This window comes from Psammomys obesus, unplaced genomic scaffold (genome assembly GCF_907164565.1).
Source record: "Psammomys obesus unplaced genomic scaffold, mPsaObe1.curated_primary_1811, whole genome shotgun sequence".
Lineage (NCBI taxonomy): Eukaryota > Metazoa > Chordata > Mammalia > Rodentia > Muridae > Psammomys > Psammomys obesus.
The window spans coordinates 3572537-3594073 of NW_026590062.1; the positions used below are offsets into that span (position 1 = coordinate 3572537).

A 21537-nucleotide genomic window follows, 5' to 3' on the forward strand; every position below is an offset into this window, starting at 1 on the left:
CATGGGTGTGGAGGCACAAGGTTGCCATCCAGTCTTCTTTGGCTGTTCTCTCCAAGGCCTTTTACCTGAATCCAGAGCTAGGTGTTTCAGCTACTGTCAGTTTGCTCTTGGGATTCCTTGCACACCAGGCCTTCAGGGAGACCTCCACTCTACTGGCCTTTGATGTGGGTTCTGGGGATTCAAAGTGTGGCCTTTTTGGTTGCACATCGAGTGTTCTACCCAATGAGCCATCCCTCTACTCTGCCATGGCTACTTTTTTACCTCCTACTGGTTAGTTACAGCTTGCCCCAGCCATATTCATTTGTAAAGTCTACCCCATGTCTGCTCTATACCACATGTGCTGGCCATAGCTGAGTGGTTCAGGAGGTAGACACTGTCCTAAAGGCATCTGATGCAAGGCTGGGGGTGGCTTGCATGGAGTTCTAGGTTCCATCCCCATCACTGACTTGACCCTGGCTATGCGGTGTAGGCCTGTAATCCCAGCACTCAGCAAGATCAGGAATCCAAGTTCTTTATTTTTATTTTTGGTTCTTCGAGACAGGGTTTCTCTGTGTAGTCCTGGCTCTCCTGGGGCTCCCTTTATAGACCAAGCTGGCTTCAACGTTAGAGAGTCACTTGCCTCTGCCTCCTGAGTGCTGGGATTAAGTGTGCACCACCACCCTTGTGTTTTTAAGTTCACTTAGTTGATTATGGGTAGCACCATTCCCTAGGAAAAGGACCTGAATAGTGTAAGAGTGGAGAAATCAAATGAGCACAAACAAGCAAGCAAGGAAGCCCACACACATTCATCTTTATCCGCCACCACCACCGTCATCATCATCATCATCATCATCGCTCCGCTCCTGGTTGTTGATACCATGTGACGTCACATTCCTGCCACATGGTTTCCCTAAAACAACAGACTATAGTCAGGAATTGTGAGCTTAAGAGAACCCATTTGTGGACTGGACTGATGGCTCAGAGGTTAAGAGCACTGACTGCTCTTACAAAAGTCCTGAGTTCAATTCCCAGTAGCCACATGATGGCTCACAACTATCTATAATGAGATCTGGTGCCCTCTTCTGGCCTACAGGCACACATGCAGGCCGAACACTGTATACATAATAAATAAATCTTAAAAGAAAAGAAAGAAACCTTTGTTTCCTCGGTTGATTTTTGTCAGGCTATTTTATCACAGCAACAGAAGTGAAACTAGAACAGATTTCCACTGCACTACAGTGTCTGTCCTCAATGTAATCAAAAGAAAGAGCTTGAGCAGATACTTGTGCACCAGTGTTTGAAGGCAACACTATTCACAGAAGCTAAAAAGTGGGTCATGGGGTGTAGCTCAGTGGGGAGAGTGCTTGTCTCCCATGCATGAAGTCCTGGGTTCAATTCCCAATAGTGAGTAAAAGTGGCCTTGGTGGTTCCTGCCACATAGAAGGCTACATAAAAATGGCAGTATGTCCCTCACGCCACTGAACTGCACGGTTATAAACTGGGCCATGAGATGGCCCAGCAGGTAAGGGTACTTGCTGCCAAACATGATAAAACCTAGGTTGGAACACGTACGCTGGAAGGAGAGAACGAAGCCCTCAGGTTGTCTTCTGACTTCCATGTGTATGTCATGACACACGCCTCCCAATAAATAAATGTAATAATTTTTTAATTGGCTAAAAATGGTGCAGTTGGTATAGAAGACAATATAGAAGTGTCTAAAACATAAAGAGAATTATCATATAAATCTATAATCCCATTACTTGGTACAGGATCAGAAACAGAACGGTAGTTACTAGAGCAGAAGAGGGAAAGGGACAGTGGCTTGACCTACACAGTTCGGTTTTGAGAAGAGAAAGTGTAAGCATCTGTTGTACAGCAACGTCCTCGTGCCAGACAGGAAGCCAAAAATTCTAACACACTGATTGATTGATTGATTAAATGTATGACAGAGAGCTTTATCAGCTGATAAGTATCTAGTTTGTTTCCATGTTTTGCTGTCTTGAAGAGCGATTCCACAAACATTTGTGTGGGACTGTGTAGGACTTCATATGAACCTAATAGAAACAGCTTTCTAAGATATTGCATTTTAATTTACTGCTTGTGTGTGTGTGTGTGTGTGCACTTGTTTGTCCATGTGTATATGCATGTATGTCTGTGCACGTGTGCATTCAAGTGTATGTGTTTGTGTGTATATATGTATGTGTGTGGGTGTGTATGTGTGTGTATGGTGTGCACGTGTGTGCGTTGCATGTATGTGTATATGTGTGAGCATGCTTGTAATGTGCATGTGTGTATGTGTGTGTGCGTGCGTGGACATATATGTGCGAGTATGTATGCGTGTGTTTGTGTATTTGTGCGCACGCGCGCACCACAGCGCACACAGGAAGGTCTGGACAGCTTTGGTTCTTTTCTACCATCCGATCCTAGGGACTGAACTCAGCTTGTGAGATTTGGGGGCAGGTGCTTTTACCGGTAGAGCTATCTCGCCAGCCCCACATTTCTTTTCTTTTCTTTTTTTAAACCAAAGATGGAACCATCTACGTTTTTAAATTGCCAATTTAATAACAGCCTCTCCACACGAAAACACGACCCGAGCTCTGTCCTGAAGGCGGAGCGTCTGCATTTGTGAATGAAACCTCAGCAAATGCGAATGCTCATAGCTTTGAAGCCCCGGAAGCCTCCCTTAGCAACGAATCAGGCCGCGGTTGCTAAGGGAAAAGGAACCGGGAGAGGGCGTCCGTTCAGTATTGCAGTCCGGTGGGAGCAACTTCCGGTCCGTTATTCTGCCTTCCCCGGCAGAGGCCGGGTGGCGACCGCGGGTTCCACCACTTTGGAAACCTCGCGCACTGGGATCCTCATTACGCCGTAGCCGCAAGAGGCGGCGGCTGGTGGCGGCGGCGGCCGCGATGCTGAGTTCCCGGGCGCAGGCGGCGAGGACGGCGGCCGACAAGGCCCTCCAGCGCTTCCTGCGCACCGGGGCGGCCGTCAGGTGAGCGGGTGGAGGGTGGCGGGCCCAAGGCCTCCAGGCCTTCGCCGAGCTGGCCCGGACAGGCCGCGGCCCAGCGTCGCCTTCTCGTCCCTGCAGTGGCTGCGGCCTGCGAGGCCCCACAGCCCTTCGCAGTGACCCCACACCCGGTCCCCACGCCCACACTCTCCTCAGGCCTGTACGCCGCCCTCAGTTTGTCATATGCCAGTGTCCCACCTCTGCCCTGCTGAGAATTCTCACTTCTGCGTCCCAGACGCAGGTCCCCAAGCTACGGATGCCCCTCAACTGCTAAGCCTGACAGGCTCCTCGTTCCTGCTAGGATCCCTGTCTGTACCCCAGCCTGTCCATGTCTATCTTCCCAAGGCCTGGGGCCACACCCCCATTGCTCACCCTGACTGCTGGGACCTGTTGCTTGGGTTGGTTTCCTTGGATACTGGAACAGATCGAACAGCGTCTTATCCAGCTTGGAAGTCCCCAGTGGCTGTCCTGACCAGTGCCCTCATTCTCCCGGTGGCAAATAAGCCTTGAATAGGCCTTGTGTCCTAAACAGCTGACCTGAGAGCAGGGCTCGGCAGCTTAGTCTTCTCATTCTCAGGCCATCGTACTCTCCTCATGATAGTTCCTGTCTGTAGAGGAACTAGTCAGTCAACACTGTGCCTCAGTTTCCCTTGTTGAGTGTATACCAGGTGGGTGTACGGTCACTGGCCTCCCCCAGCAGACTGCTTTTTTTTTTTTTTTCCTTTTTTTTCCTTTTATGGACTCATCCTAGAAGAACAAAATTAATTTGAAATTCATGATTAGCTATGATGTAGGAGAATGCTGGCCATTGTCTGACAATTACTGTTGTCACTAGTGATGCTTTTCAGTGAGTGTTTATTTAGCTGAGATCCGGATTGTAGTCAGGATGAGGGATGTATCTCAGTGGTAGATTGCCTATCATGCATAAGGCACTAGGTCCAGTCCCTGGTACTAGGGGGGAAATCAACTTCATACATTCCAAACATTAGGTAAAAATGAATTACACACATCCACATGTAAGATGTATTTGGGTACATGTTACACATATATGTGGTTTGTCTTACTTGGAGATACAGAACTGTATAAGAGCGTGTTTTGAATCACTACTGCAGTTCTCATATTTGTAGTACAGGAATACAGGTGTTCAAGCCAAGCCTGAAATGAAGAAATCTTTAACTTTATGAATATATGGAAGCTCTCCTGGTGTACTGTTCAATACTCTCAAAGAGAAATCTATTTCTAAAGCCAGGCCACAGCTCTAACACTCTACTTGCTCAGGAGGTGACACAGGAGAACTGTTGAGTTTAGAGCCAGCCTGAGCTACAGAGTGAGTTCAAGGCTAGTCTGGATGATTGAGGGAAGCTCTGTCTCAAAAAACAAGTAAATAGGTAAATAAATAAGCAGGGATAGCCTGGGGAGATGGTTCAGGTGTTCAAGTGCCTGTTGCACAAGCAGCAAGTATGAGGACCCAAGGTAAGGTCACCAGAAGCCCTGTAAACACTAGGCAGCCTGCACATTTCCTGCCCTGGACAGGGAGAGCATGGGAGTCTGATTGGCCCTGCTGAATTCAGGTGAGAGGTCCTGCCTGAATGAGTGAGGTAGAGTGATGAAGAGGACTCCCAGGGTCACCCCACCCCACAACCCCCAGTTGCCCATCTTAGTGCTTAGGCACCCGATCTCCAAGACACATGGTTGCTGATGCTTATTACTTTAGGTTTCAAGCTTGCTGGTTGATAGGTCTCCCGGCCAGTGTCTGTGTACCCACATTCTGTGAGACAGAATGACAGTACAGTCTTTTCTCTTTCAGATATAAAGTCATGAAGAACTGGGGAGTGATAGGTGGGATTGCTGCTGCCCTTGCAGCGGGAATATATGTTATTTGGGGTCCCATTACAGAAAGGAAGAAGCGGAGAAAAGGTAAGCATGAGGTTCGGCATTTCGGTCTTTGGACCTTTGGGGATTGGGTGGTTGGCGACTCATCTGTAAAGCGAGGACTGCGGTCTGTGAAGTGGAACTTTACGAAGCCCCACTTCCCACCGTGTGGTGGGAAGGTTCTTTTTTAGCACCTTCATGCAGGTGATTTTAAGACATGCTTTTAGCCAGGCTGCTGGCTCATGCCTGTACTGCCAGCAGTCAGGATTCTGGAGCAAGAGGATGCGGTGAGTTTGACTCCAGCCTGTGTGATATAGCAAGTACCAGGCCAGGCAGGGTTGCACAGGCAAGACCCCATCTCAAGTGGGGGATGGGAGAGTGATAGAAAGACATGCTTTGTGATTTTGTTTCAAGTGGCTCAATTGTCTAGTGTTCTCATTAATGTGTGATGGTATTTTCAGTCCTGCAGCTGACTGATGACATCACATCAGTGGTTTCTCTGAGAAAGGAGGGAAGAAGGGGAAAAGGGGAGAGGAGGTAGTAAAGTCTTATAAAATCCAACCCTTGCTAAGCAAGGGAATGACTGCAGAGAAGCTCATTATGTATTTTCAAGGGAATGTCATAGTAAACATTTTCTCAACAAGGCTTGGTTGCACGCACTTCTGTTAGCACTCAGGATCCTGGGGCAGGAGGCTCTGAGGTGAGGCAAGCGCATGTTCTGTGCACTGAGCTCCTGCATTTTGGCAGAAGAGGAAAAGAGGACATCTCGTGAGCCAGTGCTGCTATCTCTGCAGACTGATTGAACAGAGTCAGTGTCTTTCTCTGTCACCATGGCAAGAACAAAACATTGTCCCCAGAGGCAGCTCAGTCGCCAGCTGTGTGAGGCACTGTTCTCCAGCTGATGGAGAGAGTCCAGGAGAGCACCAGAGTGACAGAGGAGGCATGCTCACTGCCTTTATGCACCTGAAGGGTTTCAGAGAGCAGGCAGGATAGGCCTGTTCCGTGGCTCAGTCTGCAGCATGCCATGTCCAGTGCCCTAGGCTCGTTCGGGTTGGAATGCCAATTGAAGGCTCCCATGCAGAGACGCCGGGTCCCAGGAGGGAGAGAAAAGAAGGTCGCCCCGTGTGATGCGCTGTCCTCTCCTTGCCTGAATCCTCCCTAGGGCTTGTGCCTGGCCTGGTCAACCTGGGGAACACGTGCTTCCTGAACTCGCTGCTTCAGGGCCTGTCTGCCTGCCCCGCATTCGTCAAGTGGCTGGAAGACTTTACCACCCAGTACCCCAGGGACCAGCAGGGGCCACACACACACCAGTGCCTGTCCTTGACACTGCTGAACCTCCTGAAAGGTAAATGTGGACTGGAGGGGCGTGCATCTTCAGCGTCTTGGTGACAGGAAGGGCTTAGTAGCCTCTTTATAGAAAAGACCTTGCGAGGGAGGGGTCATGCACTAAGAACCTAAGACACACAATCAGATTTAGAAAACAGTTGTATTTGTGTGTTCACGGCACACATAGAAAGGTCCTGAGGCTGAACTCTGTGAGATTTGGGGGCAGGCGCCTTTACCTGCAGAGCCATTTCACCAGCCCCACATTTTTGTTTTTTAATTAAAAATGGTACCATTTATTTAAAAAACCTGTACGTTTCATAACAGCTTTTAAGGGGAAACAAAACAAAACAAAACACTACCACACAAGTACTGCAACTATAAGTTTTAAAAGAAGTGAGTGTTTTGGCCCAAGAAACAAGATCATTCACAAAAGAAATACAAATAAAGGTTCTTGGGTTTTGTTTCTTTTTGCCTATCAGAAAAGATTAAAAAGCAAATTCCAGGGCTGGCACGGTTAGCCGGGCTGAGCGTGTTGTATTGCTGACTGGTGGAACTTGGTTTGACCTTTCTTGAATGTGCTTTGGAACCACCCAGTAAGCCCCTGCAATATGGCCAGTACCTTCAGGCCTGGTGATCTATCTTCTGGCCACATTTAGTGTCTGGGAAAGATGTGGGGATTTATTTTTCATTTGCACTTCTGTGTGAGTTTATTCCACATGTATGTGAGCGCCTGTGAAGGCCAGATCCTTGGGAGCCGCACACATGGGTGCTGGGAACTGAGCCTGAGGGCTCTCAGAGTGCAGCCGAACTTTCTCAACACTGAGTCATTCCTTGGGCCCAGGAGCCTAAGTCATCTATCCAACTTCGTGAACTAAATCTACAAGCAAAGACGTTTCACACTTACTTGTCTGTATATGTGTGTGTGGGCTGCACCCACATGCCATGGTGCATATGTGGAGGTTAGAGGACATCCTGTGGGGGTCCATGCTCTCTTTCACCCCTTGGCTTCCTGACGAAATTCAGCTCGTTAGACCTGTGGCAACCGCTCTTCCCTGCCACGCCACCTGGCCAATCCTAAACTCAGTTGTGTGTGTATGTGTTTGTGTGTGTTTTACTATTGAACTGTCCTTGATGGCATCTGCTAAAATATAGATACCACAGGGTACATGCAAGGTCTCCAGCAGCTGCCCAAACACCCAGGGCTGTGGGTGCCTGGCAGAAGGCTAAGGAGCCTGTGGCACACCGCCGTGCGGGCCCACTTTTTTTTTTTTTAAGCTGTATTTTATTTTATTTATTTATTTATCTATTTATTTAATGTATATAAGGGCTTTGTCTAGATGAATGCCTGCAGGCTAGAAGATGGCATCAGTTCCCATTATGCATGGTTGTGAGATGCCTTGTGGTTGCTGGGATTTGAACTCAGGACCTCTGGAGAAGCAGCCATTTCCCTTAACCACCAAGCCATCCTCCAGCCTCAGCAGGGCCACTTTTAGCACAGCTTTTTTTTCTTTTCATTTGGGAGAACTTATGAGGTTAAGGTAAAAGGAATAGGGAAGAAAATATGACATGATTTCATGTGAGTGACATGAGAGCTTTAGAGATAGCAGTTGCTTTCCAGGAGAAAGGCTAACACAGAGGCGGTCTCCATGCTATACCATCACTGATGGTTAACAGACATTAAGAAAACAAACCGCACCGCTGCCTTCCGCAACACTCAGCTCTGTCACCGTCAGAAGCAAGATCCTGAGAAGGCCTAGCGGGAGTGCTGCTGCTCAAGCCTGCGCTGGGACCCCAGCCCCACGTGAAGGGCTGGGCGCGCATGCTGGCATCCAGCAATGTGAGTCAGAGGCAGGAGGTGCCCCGAGGCTCAGGGGCCAGCCTGTCTAGCCAGTCTGAGTGCCCAGGGGTAGTGAGATGTCAGCTTCAAAATTGATGGTGCAGAGTGTAGAGGAAGACATTCGCCATTGAACTCTGGCTTCCGCAGACACACACCTACATATAAGCGTGCATATGACGTGCTGTTTTTCCTGGTGTTGGCATTTTCCTGATGATGAGTGGGCACTGCAGCTCTTCATCTTCCTGTTGGCCATTGTCTTTGGAGAAATGGCTGCTCAAGGCTCTGCCTCTGAGTTGGGTTGTTTGGGGGTTTTGTTGTTAGTTTATTAGAATTTTTTTCTTTTAAAAATGGATGTGTATATGTGTGCCATGGGTATGTGGGTGCCATGCAGGCCAGAAGAGGGCATTGGGTCCCCTGGAGCTAGACATACAGGTGGTTGTGAGATGCCCCAGTGGGTACTGGGAATTGAACTTGAGTGCTCTGGAAAAGCACCCGCTTTCTTAGCTGCTGAGAGGTCTCTGCCGCCATGGTGCTTCATATATGTGGCCAGTGACCATACTTGCTTTGTAGCTCACTGGTGTCTGTAATCCATGCTGCAGCAAGCATCACTGCATGTGGCCATTTGTGCACAGTAACATGTTTCTTTGGGTAGAAGTGGAAGAGATGTACTGTTGGTGGTGGGTTATGAAACTGCCAGTGACCCTGCCAGATAGCTTCATATTGTTTCAGGCAGTCGTGTTAAAGGAGACGTTGAGATTTTCCCAGGTGTGTGGGTCCTTTCTTAGTTCTGTGGCCTTTGTCCTGGAGGGTGAAAGGGCAGGCCAACGCGCTCCCCTCGTGCTGCTGAGGTAGCTGCCCCATGTCCTGCCCCTCCAGCTCAGGTGGGGCTGCAGTGGGCAGGAGGTGGGCAGTGTTCCCACCCTCCAGAGTCAGCCCAAAGTGTGAGGACTCTCACAGGCCTTCGCAGCACCCCAAGGGGGAGAAAGGGCCTCCCTGTGTTATGTGTGGCCCACTGAAGTGGGCCCCGAGACAGCAGACCCTTCCTTCATCCCACTTGAGCAACACTGGCCTCCTGCTTGGTGCTGTGGGAATCCTCCAATCAGAATGACAGCCAGCACTCTGTGGCCGGGGCCAGTCTAGGGCTCTGTGTTGGTTTTGTTTGTTTTTGAGACAAGGTCTCACCATGTAGCCATGGCTCTTCTGGAGTTCAGTAGACCAGGTTGGCCTCATACTGAAAGGGATCCGTTAGCCTCTACCTCCTGAGTGCTGGGATTAAAGTTGTGCCATACCACACCCAGCCTAGATGTATTTTTATTGCTTATGTGTTTGTGTGCATCTGTATGGGTATCCCTGGAGGCCACGAGAGGGCGCCAGATGGCTCAGGGAGTTACAGGTGCTTCAGGCCTCATGATGGAGCAACAAGTGCCCTGAAACCCTTCGGATCAGCCCTGGAGCTGCCTGTCTTGCTGGCGAAGCTTTCTCAGCACCCAGGCTGTGTGTGTAGTTTTTCTGTGGCTGCACCTGTGCTTCATGCACAGAGCGGAGTAGTTGTGACAAGCATACTTCTCTGAGGGAAAAGGGGCTGACCCTTGGCCTAGACAGAACCATGAATCCTTAGCCCATCCAACTTTCATTGTTATTTGTATTTGGATGGGATCTTATTATGGATTGGTCCCAAATTCCTGGGGTCAAGAAATCTTTCCACCTCAACATCCTTAGTAGCTAGGACTGGCCCGAGCACTATGCCAGCCCAACTTTCGTTTTTGTTAGCTGGGTTTTTTTATTCACCTGCTCCTTCAGCACCTGGTGTCAGAAACTCTTAGGTATGAGCAAAGGCTGAGAAGAGCAGAGCTCTGGGGAGAGGAATTCCATGCTGGGTCTAGGCTTGGCCTACTAGTGAGTGCCCTTCTCCCTGGAGAATTATGAGTTCAGGCCACACGCAGCTGACTCACAGCATCACTCTACCAGTGATGGTAATTTGTAGCTTCCTGAAATGTTAGATTCATTCATCAAACATGAGGTGCATCCTTGCTGACTCAGCAGTGTGTGAGGCTCCAAAGGACGCCAGGGAGCTGGCAGTGTTGTCCCCTCTGCCTGCCGCACTGCACAGTGTTTCCGGTTGGGCTAACACTGACTCTTGTTGTCTTCCTTTCCTGCCCAGCTTTGTCCTGCCAGGAAGTCACTGAGGATGAGGTCTTAGATGCCAGCTGCCTCCTGGATGTCCTAAGGATGTACAGGTGGCAGATTTCCTCCTTTGAAGAGCAGGTGAGTGCTCCAGACAGCAGGCTGAGCTCGCAGAGCCCTTTCCCCCGGGGCTGGGGGTGCATGCACACACCGCTGAGACCAAGCCCGGGCCTGGCATGGGCCTGGCAAGTGCTCTCCTTGTTGCAGGTCCTGCTTTTCTGAGACATCTGTGTGAGCACTAGGGTCTCACTGCCGTCCTGCTTGGAGAGGGCACAGTACTCCCTGCCACTTAGTGGGTAGATGCTGGCACTGGGCAGGAAACAGTGGCCAAAAGGGAAAAACTCCTGGCTTTCCACTGATTTTGCACTCAGGTTGTGAGAAAACCAGAGGTTCATGTATGCCCTCTTTCAGCCCTTACCCTTGCTTTAGAAGATCCATCTGCAGGCCTTGAATAGGTTGCCCTTCACAGCCATCAGGCTCCATTCATGACACTGCCCTTCCCTTCTGCAACTTCACTGTGCTCTTTTAGTTTGGCATGCTGCCCTCCCGCCCACTGCTTCCCAGAGCCACTCCAAGGCTGAGGCCAGCAGGACTGTGTCCTAGCAGTGAGATGCTGCAGCTTCCCTGGCCCCACACACATCTGTCCCAGCTGCATCTCCAGGTGGCCTGGGCCTGCTTTGTATAGGCTGTGTGTGCTGTCACCATCCAGTCGCTGAGCTGAGGAAAGGAAGGCAGCCCTGCAGAGACTCTTCCACATGGGCTGGAGAGGGAGGGGCTTCACCCTGTGATCTTACAGATTATCTCCTGTTCCTCCCCAATCTGAAGCCCTGTGCCATGTTCCAACACAAAGTGGCTGATGTGCGTCTTTGTGGAGGTTTATCTTGCTAGCTGCACTGTGTGCTAGAATGTGTTTCCATCTCCATTTGGAAGTGACTCTCAGCTACTGGACTGACTCAGCTGTCTTTCCCCGTGTCTCACCTGAGACAGTGACTCTCAGGTCAGTCTCCAAGGACACTATTACTTTTTCTAAGTCCCACCCTTCTTCTGTCAAGGACCTACTTAAGACAAGCCAGCTTTGGGACTTGTTCCCAGATGGTCAGTGCGCAGGAGTTGATGAGATGGAGCCACAGGGAAGAGGGAGCATCTGTTAGTCTCTTGCCCTTGAAACAGGCAGAGCATCTGTCTGAATTTGGTCTTGCCCACATTAGCACTGTCTGGCCATCTAGTCACTCCAGAGCCATTCTGTGTCTAAATCAGGAGCCACAGGAGATGTCCTGGGCTCAGTCATTCATATGTGTTACCTGACTGCAGCCCCATGACAGGCCTGTAAGGAGTCATGTGCCCTGTCATCTGCTGTGTCAGGGCAGAGCCAGGACTGAAATGGTCTGGCATTGAAGCTCACACTAGGTCTCCACCCTCTTTGCAGTGTTGCCCCTTTCCTCAGGGTCCAGGTAGCTGGCAGACTGGCACACAGTCTGCCTGAGCTTATTGCAAGAGCCGGCTCTTGGTTGCTTCTCCTTCCTGACAGAGCTGAGCTATGCTGTTGGCTAATGGTGTCTTCTACACCTGCTTTTGGGCTAGCACTTGTAGCCCAGTAGGGTGCACATAGGGGCTGTGGGGCCGTGAATAGTGCACCAGTGGCCTGAAGGATGGAAGGGGAGTGGGAGGCAGGTGAAGGGCAGGACAGGCCTGGGGCTAGAGTGAGCTTGGCGTGCTGTAGGAATACAGAAGCAGGCCTGGAGCTGTCATTGAGGCAAGGGTTCTTGGGAACACGTGGAGCCCTCATTCTCTTCTAGAAGGCCTTGTGCACAGGTGGGGTGGGGGCCTTTTCTGCTGTAGAGCTGGCCGGCAGAGCTGGGTGTGGACCTTGCAGAGCCTCACTCAGAAGCTGGGTTAGCTCACTGTCCAGAGCTTGTCTGGCATATACATGGTCTGGCTTTCATCACCAGCACTGGAAAGCCAAACATAAATAAAAACTGAAAGAGCTGATTACTCTGGCCTAAAGCTAAGCTCAGATATGGGATCTGCTCTTACCAGTTTAAATCACACTGCAAACATATGTGGTAAGACGCCTCAGGGCCCAGAACCTGGGAGAGGGAGAGATGGAGCCACAGAGCAGCTGAGCAGCCCCCAGCTTTGGAGAGGAGGTCTTTCAAGTAGATCCTTTGAGGCACATGCTGCCATGGGACCCAGTACTGCCACTTCTGGGTGAGTTCGAAAAATTGCAAGCAGAGAAGTAGGCATTTGTGCGTTCATACACGTGAATCCCTCACAGAAGCCAACAGAGCACTGCAAGTCCCACCAGTGGGCGAAGAGACGAGGGCGGACCTTCCTTTCCCTGAGCCCAGGGCTTCCCCTCCCAACCACTAAGCTGCATCTTCAGCCCAAACAACAGCAACACTTTATAAGATTTATTGTTATTTATCTGTTTAGTATTTTGCCTGATGTGTACCACATGTGTGCCTGGTGTCCATGGGGACCAGAAGAGGGCCTCAAATCCTCTGAAGCTAAGGTTACAAGTATCTGTGAGCCACCGTGTGGGTGCTGGAAACTGAACCCAGGTCCCCTGCAAGAGCAGCTGGTGCTCCTAGCCACTTAGCTATCTCTCCATCTTCCCAAACAAAATTTTTATACACTGCACTATAGGCCTTAAAGGAACAGAACTCTGCCACATGCTGCATTGTGGATGAACTGAGGACAGTGCTCAGAGGAATGCTGTGGCTCAGAAGCAGGACAGTAGTGGCGCTGTGCTTCCTCATGTGCTATCAGACTACTGAGGGCAGGAGGTGGTGTCAGGAGTGGGTGCAGGTTAGTGTCTGGTGGGTCTGGAGTCTCAGCTGGGAATGGATGGTGGTGCTGGTTGTACAGCCTCTGAATGTGCTCAGTACTACTGCTGTACTGAGAAGCTTGAGGTATTTAATTTTGTGTTGTGTTCATCTTGCTGGGTTTTCTACAGCAATCACCCCCTGGAGTTAGCTGCAGGTCTCCTCCATTGACTGGGAGCCTGAGAAAACAGAAAGCAGTCTGCCCGGTGAGGGTCAGGTCTGTGTGCTGCACATGGCCTGGGTTCTGACCTGGCTTTGCCTCATGAGCCTCTGTGCAGGAAACTTTGTCCTTTGATAGGATGCCCACGAGTTGTTCCATGTCATCACCTCATCACTGGAGGATGAGCAGGACCGCCAGCCTCGAGTCACTCATCTGTTTGATGTACACTCCCTGGAGGTAATGTCGCCAGCATCAGTGTGTCAGTACAGGACATGAGTCTTAGCAAGGTGCTCACGAGAATGGAAGAGCCATTGAGCAGAGGGTGTGAGGCTGGCAGACCTCAGGACGCTTCCCTTGGGTGGCCGGCTCTTTAAGAGGATTCATTGCTTCAGCCTGGATTGTGCTCCAGGAGTGAATGGCTTGTTTCTCCCTGCGGTAGAGAGGAGCAAGGACCACGGGGTTCTCTGTGCTCATGTCCCTGTGACCGTGTAATGTTTAGGGAGGTGATAACACTTGACTGGTGGTGGTGGGGAGAACATACCCCAGAGAGAAGAGCATGTTTTTGTGGCCACCATGAAGGAACTCATGCAGAAACCAACTAGAAGGTGGGTCAGTGCCACCTTCAGGATGGTGGGCTGTGGAGAATGTTGGGTTTGATGCAGCTGGCCCAGAAACTTGTAAGATTCCCGGGAGGTGAGGGCGGTTAAATGGGCTGCAGTCGGGTTTTCAGTCTCTCTCTCTTCTCCCTACAGCAGCAGTCAGAAATGATTCCCAGACAAGTCACGTACCACACAAGAGGTAGTAATTTTTGATTAATAAAGTGTGTATTTTTGAAGGCATGAAAACGAAAGGTATGCCCTTTAGATAGGAGTGTGCTGCCCTTGTCTCTCTTGCTGGTGGTGTCCAGCCAGGGCTGAGCTGGGCCTGAGCCAGGCCTGTGCTGGGCCTGCAAGCACCTGCTCAGGACTGGGAACATCTTTGAATGAGTGCTTCTGAGCTCTCCAACCTCAGCCCAACTCAGGTTCCTCCTACCACTTCCTCTTACTGCAGACAAAGGCTTTTCCCTGGCTTGAATCTTAGGTCCTAGGAAAAAGTCAGTAAACAGAATCTGTCCTTCCTTCAGCATGTCTACTTTGGCCAGCTTTCTCTACAGAGTGTCAGCTCTCTTGAGAAGTCTTTGTTTTCTTGAGACCTGAAGTCAGCACATCCTCTGGGGGTGTGTAGTCAGGCGGGTCCCAGGCAGCAGCAGGGCAGCACAGCTTCTCACCAGACCTCACACTGATTCTGGGGCGGTTACCTCTGTTCCACCAGCTAAAGTTCCCAGAAGCCAAGTCAGGCTCACGCCTGTAACACTGCACTTGAGAGGCTGAGGCAAGAGGATTTACTGTGATTTTTTGGGGCTAGCATGGCTACATAGGGAGTACCAGGTCAGCCTGGGACCATATTTTTCTTTCTCAAAAAGAGAGGTTAGGTGGAGAGATGAAATGACTCTCCTGGTCACATGACTAGTAAGCAGACTCGACCTCACTCAGTGTTTCCCACAAGCGTTTGTGCACTAACCTCATCCTAGTCAAGGGGCAATCAGTTCTCTGGAGCTTGTTTATTCAGCTTATTTCCAGAGCTTACCTTGCTTCATGGACCACCTGTGCCTCCCTCTGCCCTCTCTAAACAGTTGGCACGCATCTGTAGGTCTTACATAGCATCCTTCAGGGTCTGCTCCCACAGTACATGACATATTCAGAGGCCTTAAGGTTTTTCCGTGAGGATGGAGACTGGAAATGCACAGGGAAGGCCTTGCTGTACGACATAGCAACGTTTTCTTTGAGGAGGAGTATTTGTTCTGTACTGAGGGTGAGGTTGTGGGTCCCAGGTGATGTGATGTGTCAAAAGGTGCTTTGCATTCTAGACTCTCCTCACCCCACGTCCAATCACTGGAAGTCCCAACACCCTTTCCACGGAAGACTCACCAGTAACATGGTTTGCAAACACTGTGAGCACCAAGTAAGTGACTGCATGTCCATCCATGACATTACAGGGGGCTATGCTTAAGTCAGGGTGCTGGAGAGGGCCCAGGGAGTGGGGACTAGCTGTAGGGTAGGGCCATCTGCCCCGAGAGCAGCAGAGCTGCTGTCAGTCGCAGGATTTCAGGTCCTAAGTTTGAGGTCTGTCTGCTCATGATGACAGGGCAGATCTGATGAGTGCGAGGGGGCTTTTCCTTTGCATTTGAGGGTTCAAACCTTTTTTATTGAAAAATTTCAATACAGTGCAAAGAGAGCATTTTATAGGAAGAAGGTCAGGCAAGATGGGTGGAAGGAAGGAGCCGATTTCCTCCCATCTCTGGCCATCCAAATGGTCCTGCTTTTAGAGCTTTTCCAGGGCTTGCAGGCCTGAGCCACCCGTCACCTTCCCCAGGGATGCTTCCTAACACAGTGTGGCCATCTGTGCCTGGCTGTGCTACTGTTGTTTACACAGTTTCACTCCGTGGACATCCATAGTTGTCTGTGGACTCCATAGGCTTCAGCTACTCCTGTTTTTGGTGTTCTCAATGGCACTGATGGAAATCCTGGTCGTTGGTAGCAGTTTCTTAGGATATTTTTAAAAATCCCCCAGCTTCTGGGCCAGGAGCACACTCTCGGACTGTCTTCATGCTACTGATTAACGTTGTGCGTTGTGTTGCACTGTGTTGATTTAACGTCTGGATATGAGCACTAAGCTGCTCCATCTTTTGAATCTGAGCTCTCTGGGTTTTCTGCAATATTTGTTTCAGAGCCCTGTTCGATTTGATACCTTTGACAGCCTTTCTCTCAGCATTCCAGCTGCCACTTGGGTATGTACCGATCTGTGGTTTATTTGGATCTATTCTGGACACCTTTCAGTCCAAGGGGCTTTGAGGCATCTTATGCGGCCCAGGTAGTAAGTGTCATTCAGACCTGTGGCTGGCTAGGCTGTTTTACCTCTGAGATAAGGGCCTGATGGTGGGAGAGAGGTGACGCCATCTCCATTTTGGACACTCGAGCATCATGCACGGATCTCAGACTCTGAGATAGCTCCGTGTGCAGGTGTGCCTGCAAAGCTGGATGCCGTGTGCTGCACAGCCCAGCCCTGGGAGGTTGCCTGCCACCTGTCATGGGGTCAGCGGAGCCCTCCTGTGAGCTCTTCTAACTGCTTGCTCCTGCTCTAGGGGCACCCACTGACCCTGGACCTCTGCCTCCATCACTTCATCTCGTCAGAGTCTGTGCGAGATGTGGTGTGTGACAACTGCACGAAGGTATGTGTTACACAGTGTCACCTTCTGCCCGACACTAGCCACTGCCGTCCTGGCCATAGCTTGCAGAGTGGCTGCCTACAGCTTTGTCTCCAGACGAGCTTTTTTTTCCCCCCACAGTGTTTACAGGAAAAGCTCTAAGCTTTGTGCATAGAGCTGAGACATATGCACCGCAGTGTAGTTCTCTCATCCCCGTTTGTCTTATGTATACGTCCCACCTGTGCCAGGCTTCCTTCCGAATCCAGAAGAGATGTTACGTAGACTTTTGGGGGCTGGAGGGGTGAATCCATGCAGCCGCTGCATCACAACAAAACAAAGCCAAAAAAACAAGCCAAAACCAAGCAAACACAACCAGCCCACTTGTGCAGTAGATGACTCCCAGAAGCTGCATCCCCGGAGTGGATGCTCAGCCTGCAGGCAGCGCCACTGAAAAGTCTCCTCTTTCCCTGCAGTTGTTCCATTGATAGAACCTCTTGGGATGTTCCAGTGACCTCCCTGAGCCTCGCACATCCTTGTGAATTTTCAGGACCTGGAGCTTTCCTTCACACTCCTGATGGGGAGTTTTGCTTTACAGGGGTGGTTGCTGAGCAGCCGCAGGGCAGGACAGATGCTGCTCACGGACGCCCTCTGGTGTCCATGTGCAGATGTGCCTGCTGCTGCACCTCTAGCGGCTTCAGGCGCTGAGATCCGCCTTCTGCCCCAGTCCCACCATCAGCACACACTGCCTGGTGACTCCACTAAAGCTCTCTTGAGCAGTGAGGTCCAAGATGTCCAGAATTGTCCCCAGAAGCTACTCAAGTGTGACTCCTGAGTGAAGCACACAGGGTTAAGAGGAAGAGAAGGCCTTCGGAGTGCACATAGGATTGGTTTTGGGGTTATTTATGTATATGAGTGCTGTGCCTGCACGTGTGTGTGTGCCCCATGTGAGTGCCTGGTGTCCATGGAAGTCAGAAGAGGGAATTGGATCCTCTAGAACTGGAGTCATAGATGGTTGTAAGTAAGCCGTGTGGGTGCTCAGAACCAAACCTACATCCTCTGCCAAAGCCACAAGTGCCCTAAACTGCTGAGACAGAGCTCTCTATCCCTCTCTCCATAGAAATCTTAAAAATCTAAGAACTTCCCACTTCAGTATTGGTTTTTCCACTTTGTCTTTCCTCCATGGCTCCTGTTATTTACTAAGGGGAAGCTGGGAGACCAGCCTGCAGCTGCGGATGGAAGCTCCAGTAGGTGTCAGTTCCTGGGACCCCGAGGACTCATGCCGATGCTTTATTGCAGATTGAAGCAAAAGGAACCCTGAATGGGGAGAAGGTGGAGCACCAGAGGACCACTTTCGTTAAACAGTTAAAACTAGGGAAGGTGAGTCCACCTGTGCATGTGGTCGGCATGCATGAGGGGCGGAGGGACTGTCAGCTCCTAACTGCTCCAGCACTTTCTTTCCCTCTGCCCACAGCTGCCCCAGTGCCTCTGCATCCACCTCCAGCGGCTCAGCTGGTCCAGCCACGGCACGCCCCTGAAGCGGCATGAGCACGTGCAGTTCAACGAGTTCCTGATGATGGATTTCTATAAGTACCGCCTCCTGGGACACAAACCCAGTCAGCATGGCCCCAAAGCCACTGAAAACCTCGGGGCTGCCCTGGAACTACAGGACACACAAGCGGCCCCAAAGCCAGGTGTGTGTTGTGGGGCTCTGCACAGAGAGTTTGGTGTCCCCGCTTCTGGCGATTATGACAGGCACACTGGCTGTGTGGTGGTTGGTTAACATCAAAGCAGCAGGGTTGGGGGCTGGAAGGGAAGGGCTTGGTGTTTCTCCTGTGCACCACAAAGGTCGGAGCCAGTCACCTCACTTCTACCAGGCGAGTGCTCTCCCTGAGCTGCGGCCCAGCCAGCATTGCCTAAAGAGCTAAACTTACATAGTAATGAGACATGTGGTTGTAAAGTACATGCGGCCAGCAAGTTGGCGTGATCCTTGGAAGCCACGGAAAGGTGGAAGGAGAGAACAGGCTGCATGCTGTCTCCTGACCTCCACACACGCGTGTAGCATGTATACATGTAATAATGGTACATTTCACAATGTGAAAACAAAATAAAAGCTATCACATAGCCAGGCGCAGTGCTTCACGCCTGTAATCCCAGCACTTGGGAGCAGAGGCAAGAGGATCTCTGCGAATTCAAGGCCAGCCTGGTCTACAAAGAGAGTCCAGAACAGACAAGGCTACACAGAGAAACTCTGTCTCAGAAACAACAACAACAACAACAAAAGCTATCACAGATGGAAAGGCGTGGGGAGACAGTGTGGGGCAACCATACTGCTTTGACCTTTTGACTTTTGACCCTCTCTGGGATTTCAGAGCCAGCTTGGGCTGCAGTGCATGACCCTGTGCAATTGAACAAAACTCAAAACCAATTGTGTGTACAGGTCACCCGTCCATCTCTGTGAACTTGGATCCTTTTCTCTCACAGGTCTGAGTCAGCCAGGGCCCCCCAAGACACAGATTTTTATGAATGGCGCCTGCTCCCCATCTTTGTTGCCAGCCCTGCCTTCACCCATGGCCTTCCCTCTGCCAGTGGTTCCTGACTACAGGTGAGGAGGAGAGCTGCTGAGTCCACTGTCCAATCACTGTGTCCAGGTCAGGCTTTCCACCTGGAGTAACATTGTTAATCCATTGTTCTCCACATGGAAAACCTTTTTAAAGTAAAAACTATGGAAGGGCATGAAACCTGCATGTGTGTGTGCACGTGTTGAAATGTGAAGGGGTGTTTGCTGGGACTGTGCACTGCGCAGCCAGTGCAGAGCCTAGCGATCCCTGTTGGAAGCACGTGTCGAAGTCAGTACTCATCCTGCCGTGCTCAAGCATGGAGCTGTATGAACTATCACACTCACCTATAGTATGTGTAACACATGGGGTCTTTTAAGCTTTGCCTCTGCCTGCAAGGCCTGGTTCTGTGGTAAACAACTGGTCTTTTTCCACCCACCAGCTCCTCCACATACCTCTTCCGCTTGATGGCAGTTGTCGTCCACCATGGAGACATGCACTCGGGACACTTTGTCACTTACAGACGGTCACCGCCTTCAGCCAAGAACCCTCTGTCAACCAGCAATCAGTGGCTGTGGATCTCTGACGACACCGTCCGCAAGGCCAGCCTGCAGGAGGTCCTGTCCTCCAGCGCCTACCTGCTGTTTTATGAGCGAGTTCTGCCCAGGGCGCAGCGGGAATACAGGTCTGAGGAGTGACAGGCCAGCCCCGAGTCCCTCAGCCTCCTGTGCATTCTGAGAAGAGGCTCCACACGGAGACAGTGCCACACAGTGCCGCCAGGGTGTACCAGAAGGCGTCCTCTGTGTCTAGAGCATCTTATCTGACACAGGTAATTTAAAGGATCAGATTCCAGAAGCCACCTTTTCTATAGTGTAATATGCTAGGTGTTCTCAGAGGGGTCTTCTTTGTCTAATCCCTGACATTTCAGCATAGATCTTTATTTTTAATAAGGAGGCCCATAAATAGCATTGACAACAATTACTGAAATTATTAAAGGCAACAATTCAGAAGAAAAAGTGCCTTTCACTTCCGGTTATTGTGAGAACGGGCATGACTTAAGAGTCACAGGCACAATGTTGGGAAAGCCCTTGACCTTCCAAGCTCCTCAGAGTTAAGAAGAACAGTTCAAGGATGCCTAAACAGCATGGTGGCTTATGCCTGGAATCCCAGCACTGTGGCAGGAGGATCACTGCAAATTCCAGGCCAGCCTGGGCTTCATAATAAAACCCTGTCTCCTCCCAAAAACCTCAAGAACAGCTCCTCACCTTTGGGTATGCCTTTTGTAATCTTCGCTTCTCTATTTTGTCAAGATTGCTTGCCAAGCCCACCCTGGACGAGAGAGGCTGTGACCTCTTCCAAAGCTGGGGCTTCTGCGCTGCCTGCTGACCTGCTGCAGAAGATGGCTCTCTTCAGGTTGTTAGTTGTTGCCCACAACAGGGTTTATAAGGCAAGAACCTGGGCAGGGTGACCTGAGAGCTGAGCTTGGAAGAAAGACACTGACCCAGGGCTACAGTCTCTCTGGACCTTGCTTTCTCAGTCAGAGCCCACAGTGAGGAAGAAAGCAGCACGACTGGACAGAACTGAGGCTGATACATCCTGCGGTTAGACTCTAGGACCATATTCTAAATGTGGGTGTCTCCAGTGACCTCGTTAAGCAAAGAGTACACCGGGCCGCCTTTCCTTTCAGGACAAGTCTCAGATAGCCAGGAATAGAGGAATCTTGATGGCACAATAGCACCTGTGTGTTAGCTAAGTTTGTAATTAAAAACAACCAAATGCAAACCCTCTTCTGATGTAAGATTTGGAACTGGACCTATCCAAGGTCACTGAGGTAAGGCCAAGGACGTGTTTTCTGTGGGCGTAAGCTGGCAGACATTCCAGATGTGCCTAGGCATCGACCACATGATCGGGTCTCACCGTGCACCCTGAGGACTCAAGGCTGAGACTGCTGCGCTGGACCTCCACGCCAAAGCTCCTGCAGAGGGAACAGCGGAACCGCCTGCTCCAGCCCAGGTGGCCCTGCAGGCCTGGCTTGCAGGTTGAGGTGACCACAGTGCTCCATCACTCGTGACCTTAGAGCATTCTCCAGGCTACAGGTTCCAGTCCTCAGTCCTGCACTCATCCCGAGGCCTTCTGGGGAAGAGAGATGGCCGAAAGGACTAGTGTGGGACACTGGTCAGAGGCCAGGGTGTGAGCCAAGGCTGAAAATGTGTTAACTTGATCGAGCGCAAACGTGCTTCATTTCATAAATTATTAGGTAGTAACCAATGACGATTTCTAGTTTAAGTTATTCACAGTAGGTAGCTTCTTTCTGGAGAAACTTAAGTTAAGCTAGAGTTACACTGTAGGCTGCTGAGTGTGGATTTGCTAAAGCACTTTTGTATCTGCTGTGTACTATAGCAATAAAGACGGTTTTGTTAGGAAACACTGGAGTGGTGGGTTCTAATCTTTTTAAACAGGGTATATGTGCAGGCAGCTACCCGCACAATCCTGTGTCGATAGCCTGCCCCTGCCTCTTGAGAAATGCAGTTAAAGATGAGTGCCTGCCAGG

General features: G+C 50.6%; 1 protein-coding gene across 4 annotated transcripts; it reads left to right on the plus strand.

The window, feature by feature from the left end:
• Positions 1-2798: 2798 nt before the first annotated feature.
• Positions 2799-21411, plus strand: Usp30 (ubiquitin specific peptidase 30). Of its 4 annotated transcripts, XR_008719992.1 has the most exons (14): positions 2799-2968; positions 4791-4900; positions 6018-6200; positions 10180-10283; positions 13326-13424; positions 13940-13985; positions 15094-15188; positions 15955-16014; positions 16369-16455; positions 17728-17808; positions 17903-18122; positions 18913-19033; positions 19429-19815; positions 20297-21411. XR_008719992.1 is itself a non-coding variant. In XM_055605901.1 (13 exons), exons 1-13 carry the CDS (start codon positions 2886-2888, stop codon positions 19682-19684), a joined length of 1545 nt encoding a protein of 514 aa, XP_055461876.1. In that variant the 5' UTR covers positions 2799-2885; the 3' UTR covers positions 19685-21411. The 4 variants fall into 4 exon arrangements, 3 of the variants coding, with proteins under 3 accessions (XP_055461876.1, XP_055461877.1, XP_055461878.1); XM_055605901.1 differs by having other exon boundaries at positions 19429-21411; XM_055605902.1 differs by having other exon boundaries at positions 13943-13985; positions 19429-21411.
• Positions 21412-21537: the final 126 nt, after the last annotated feature.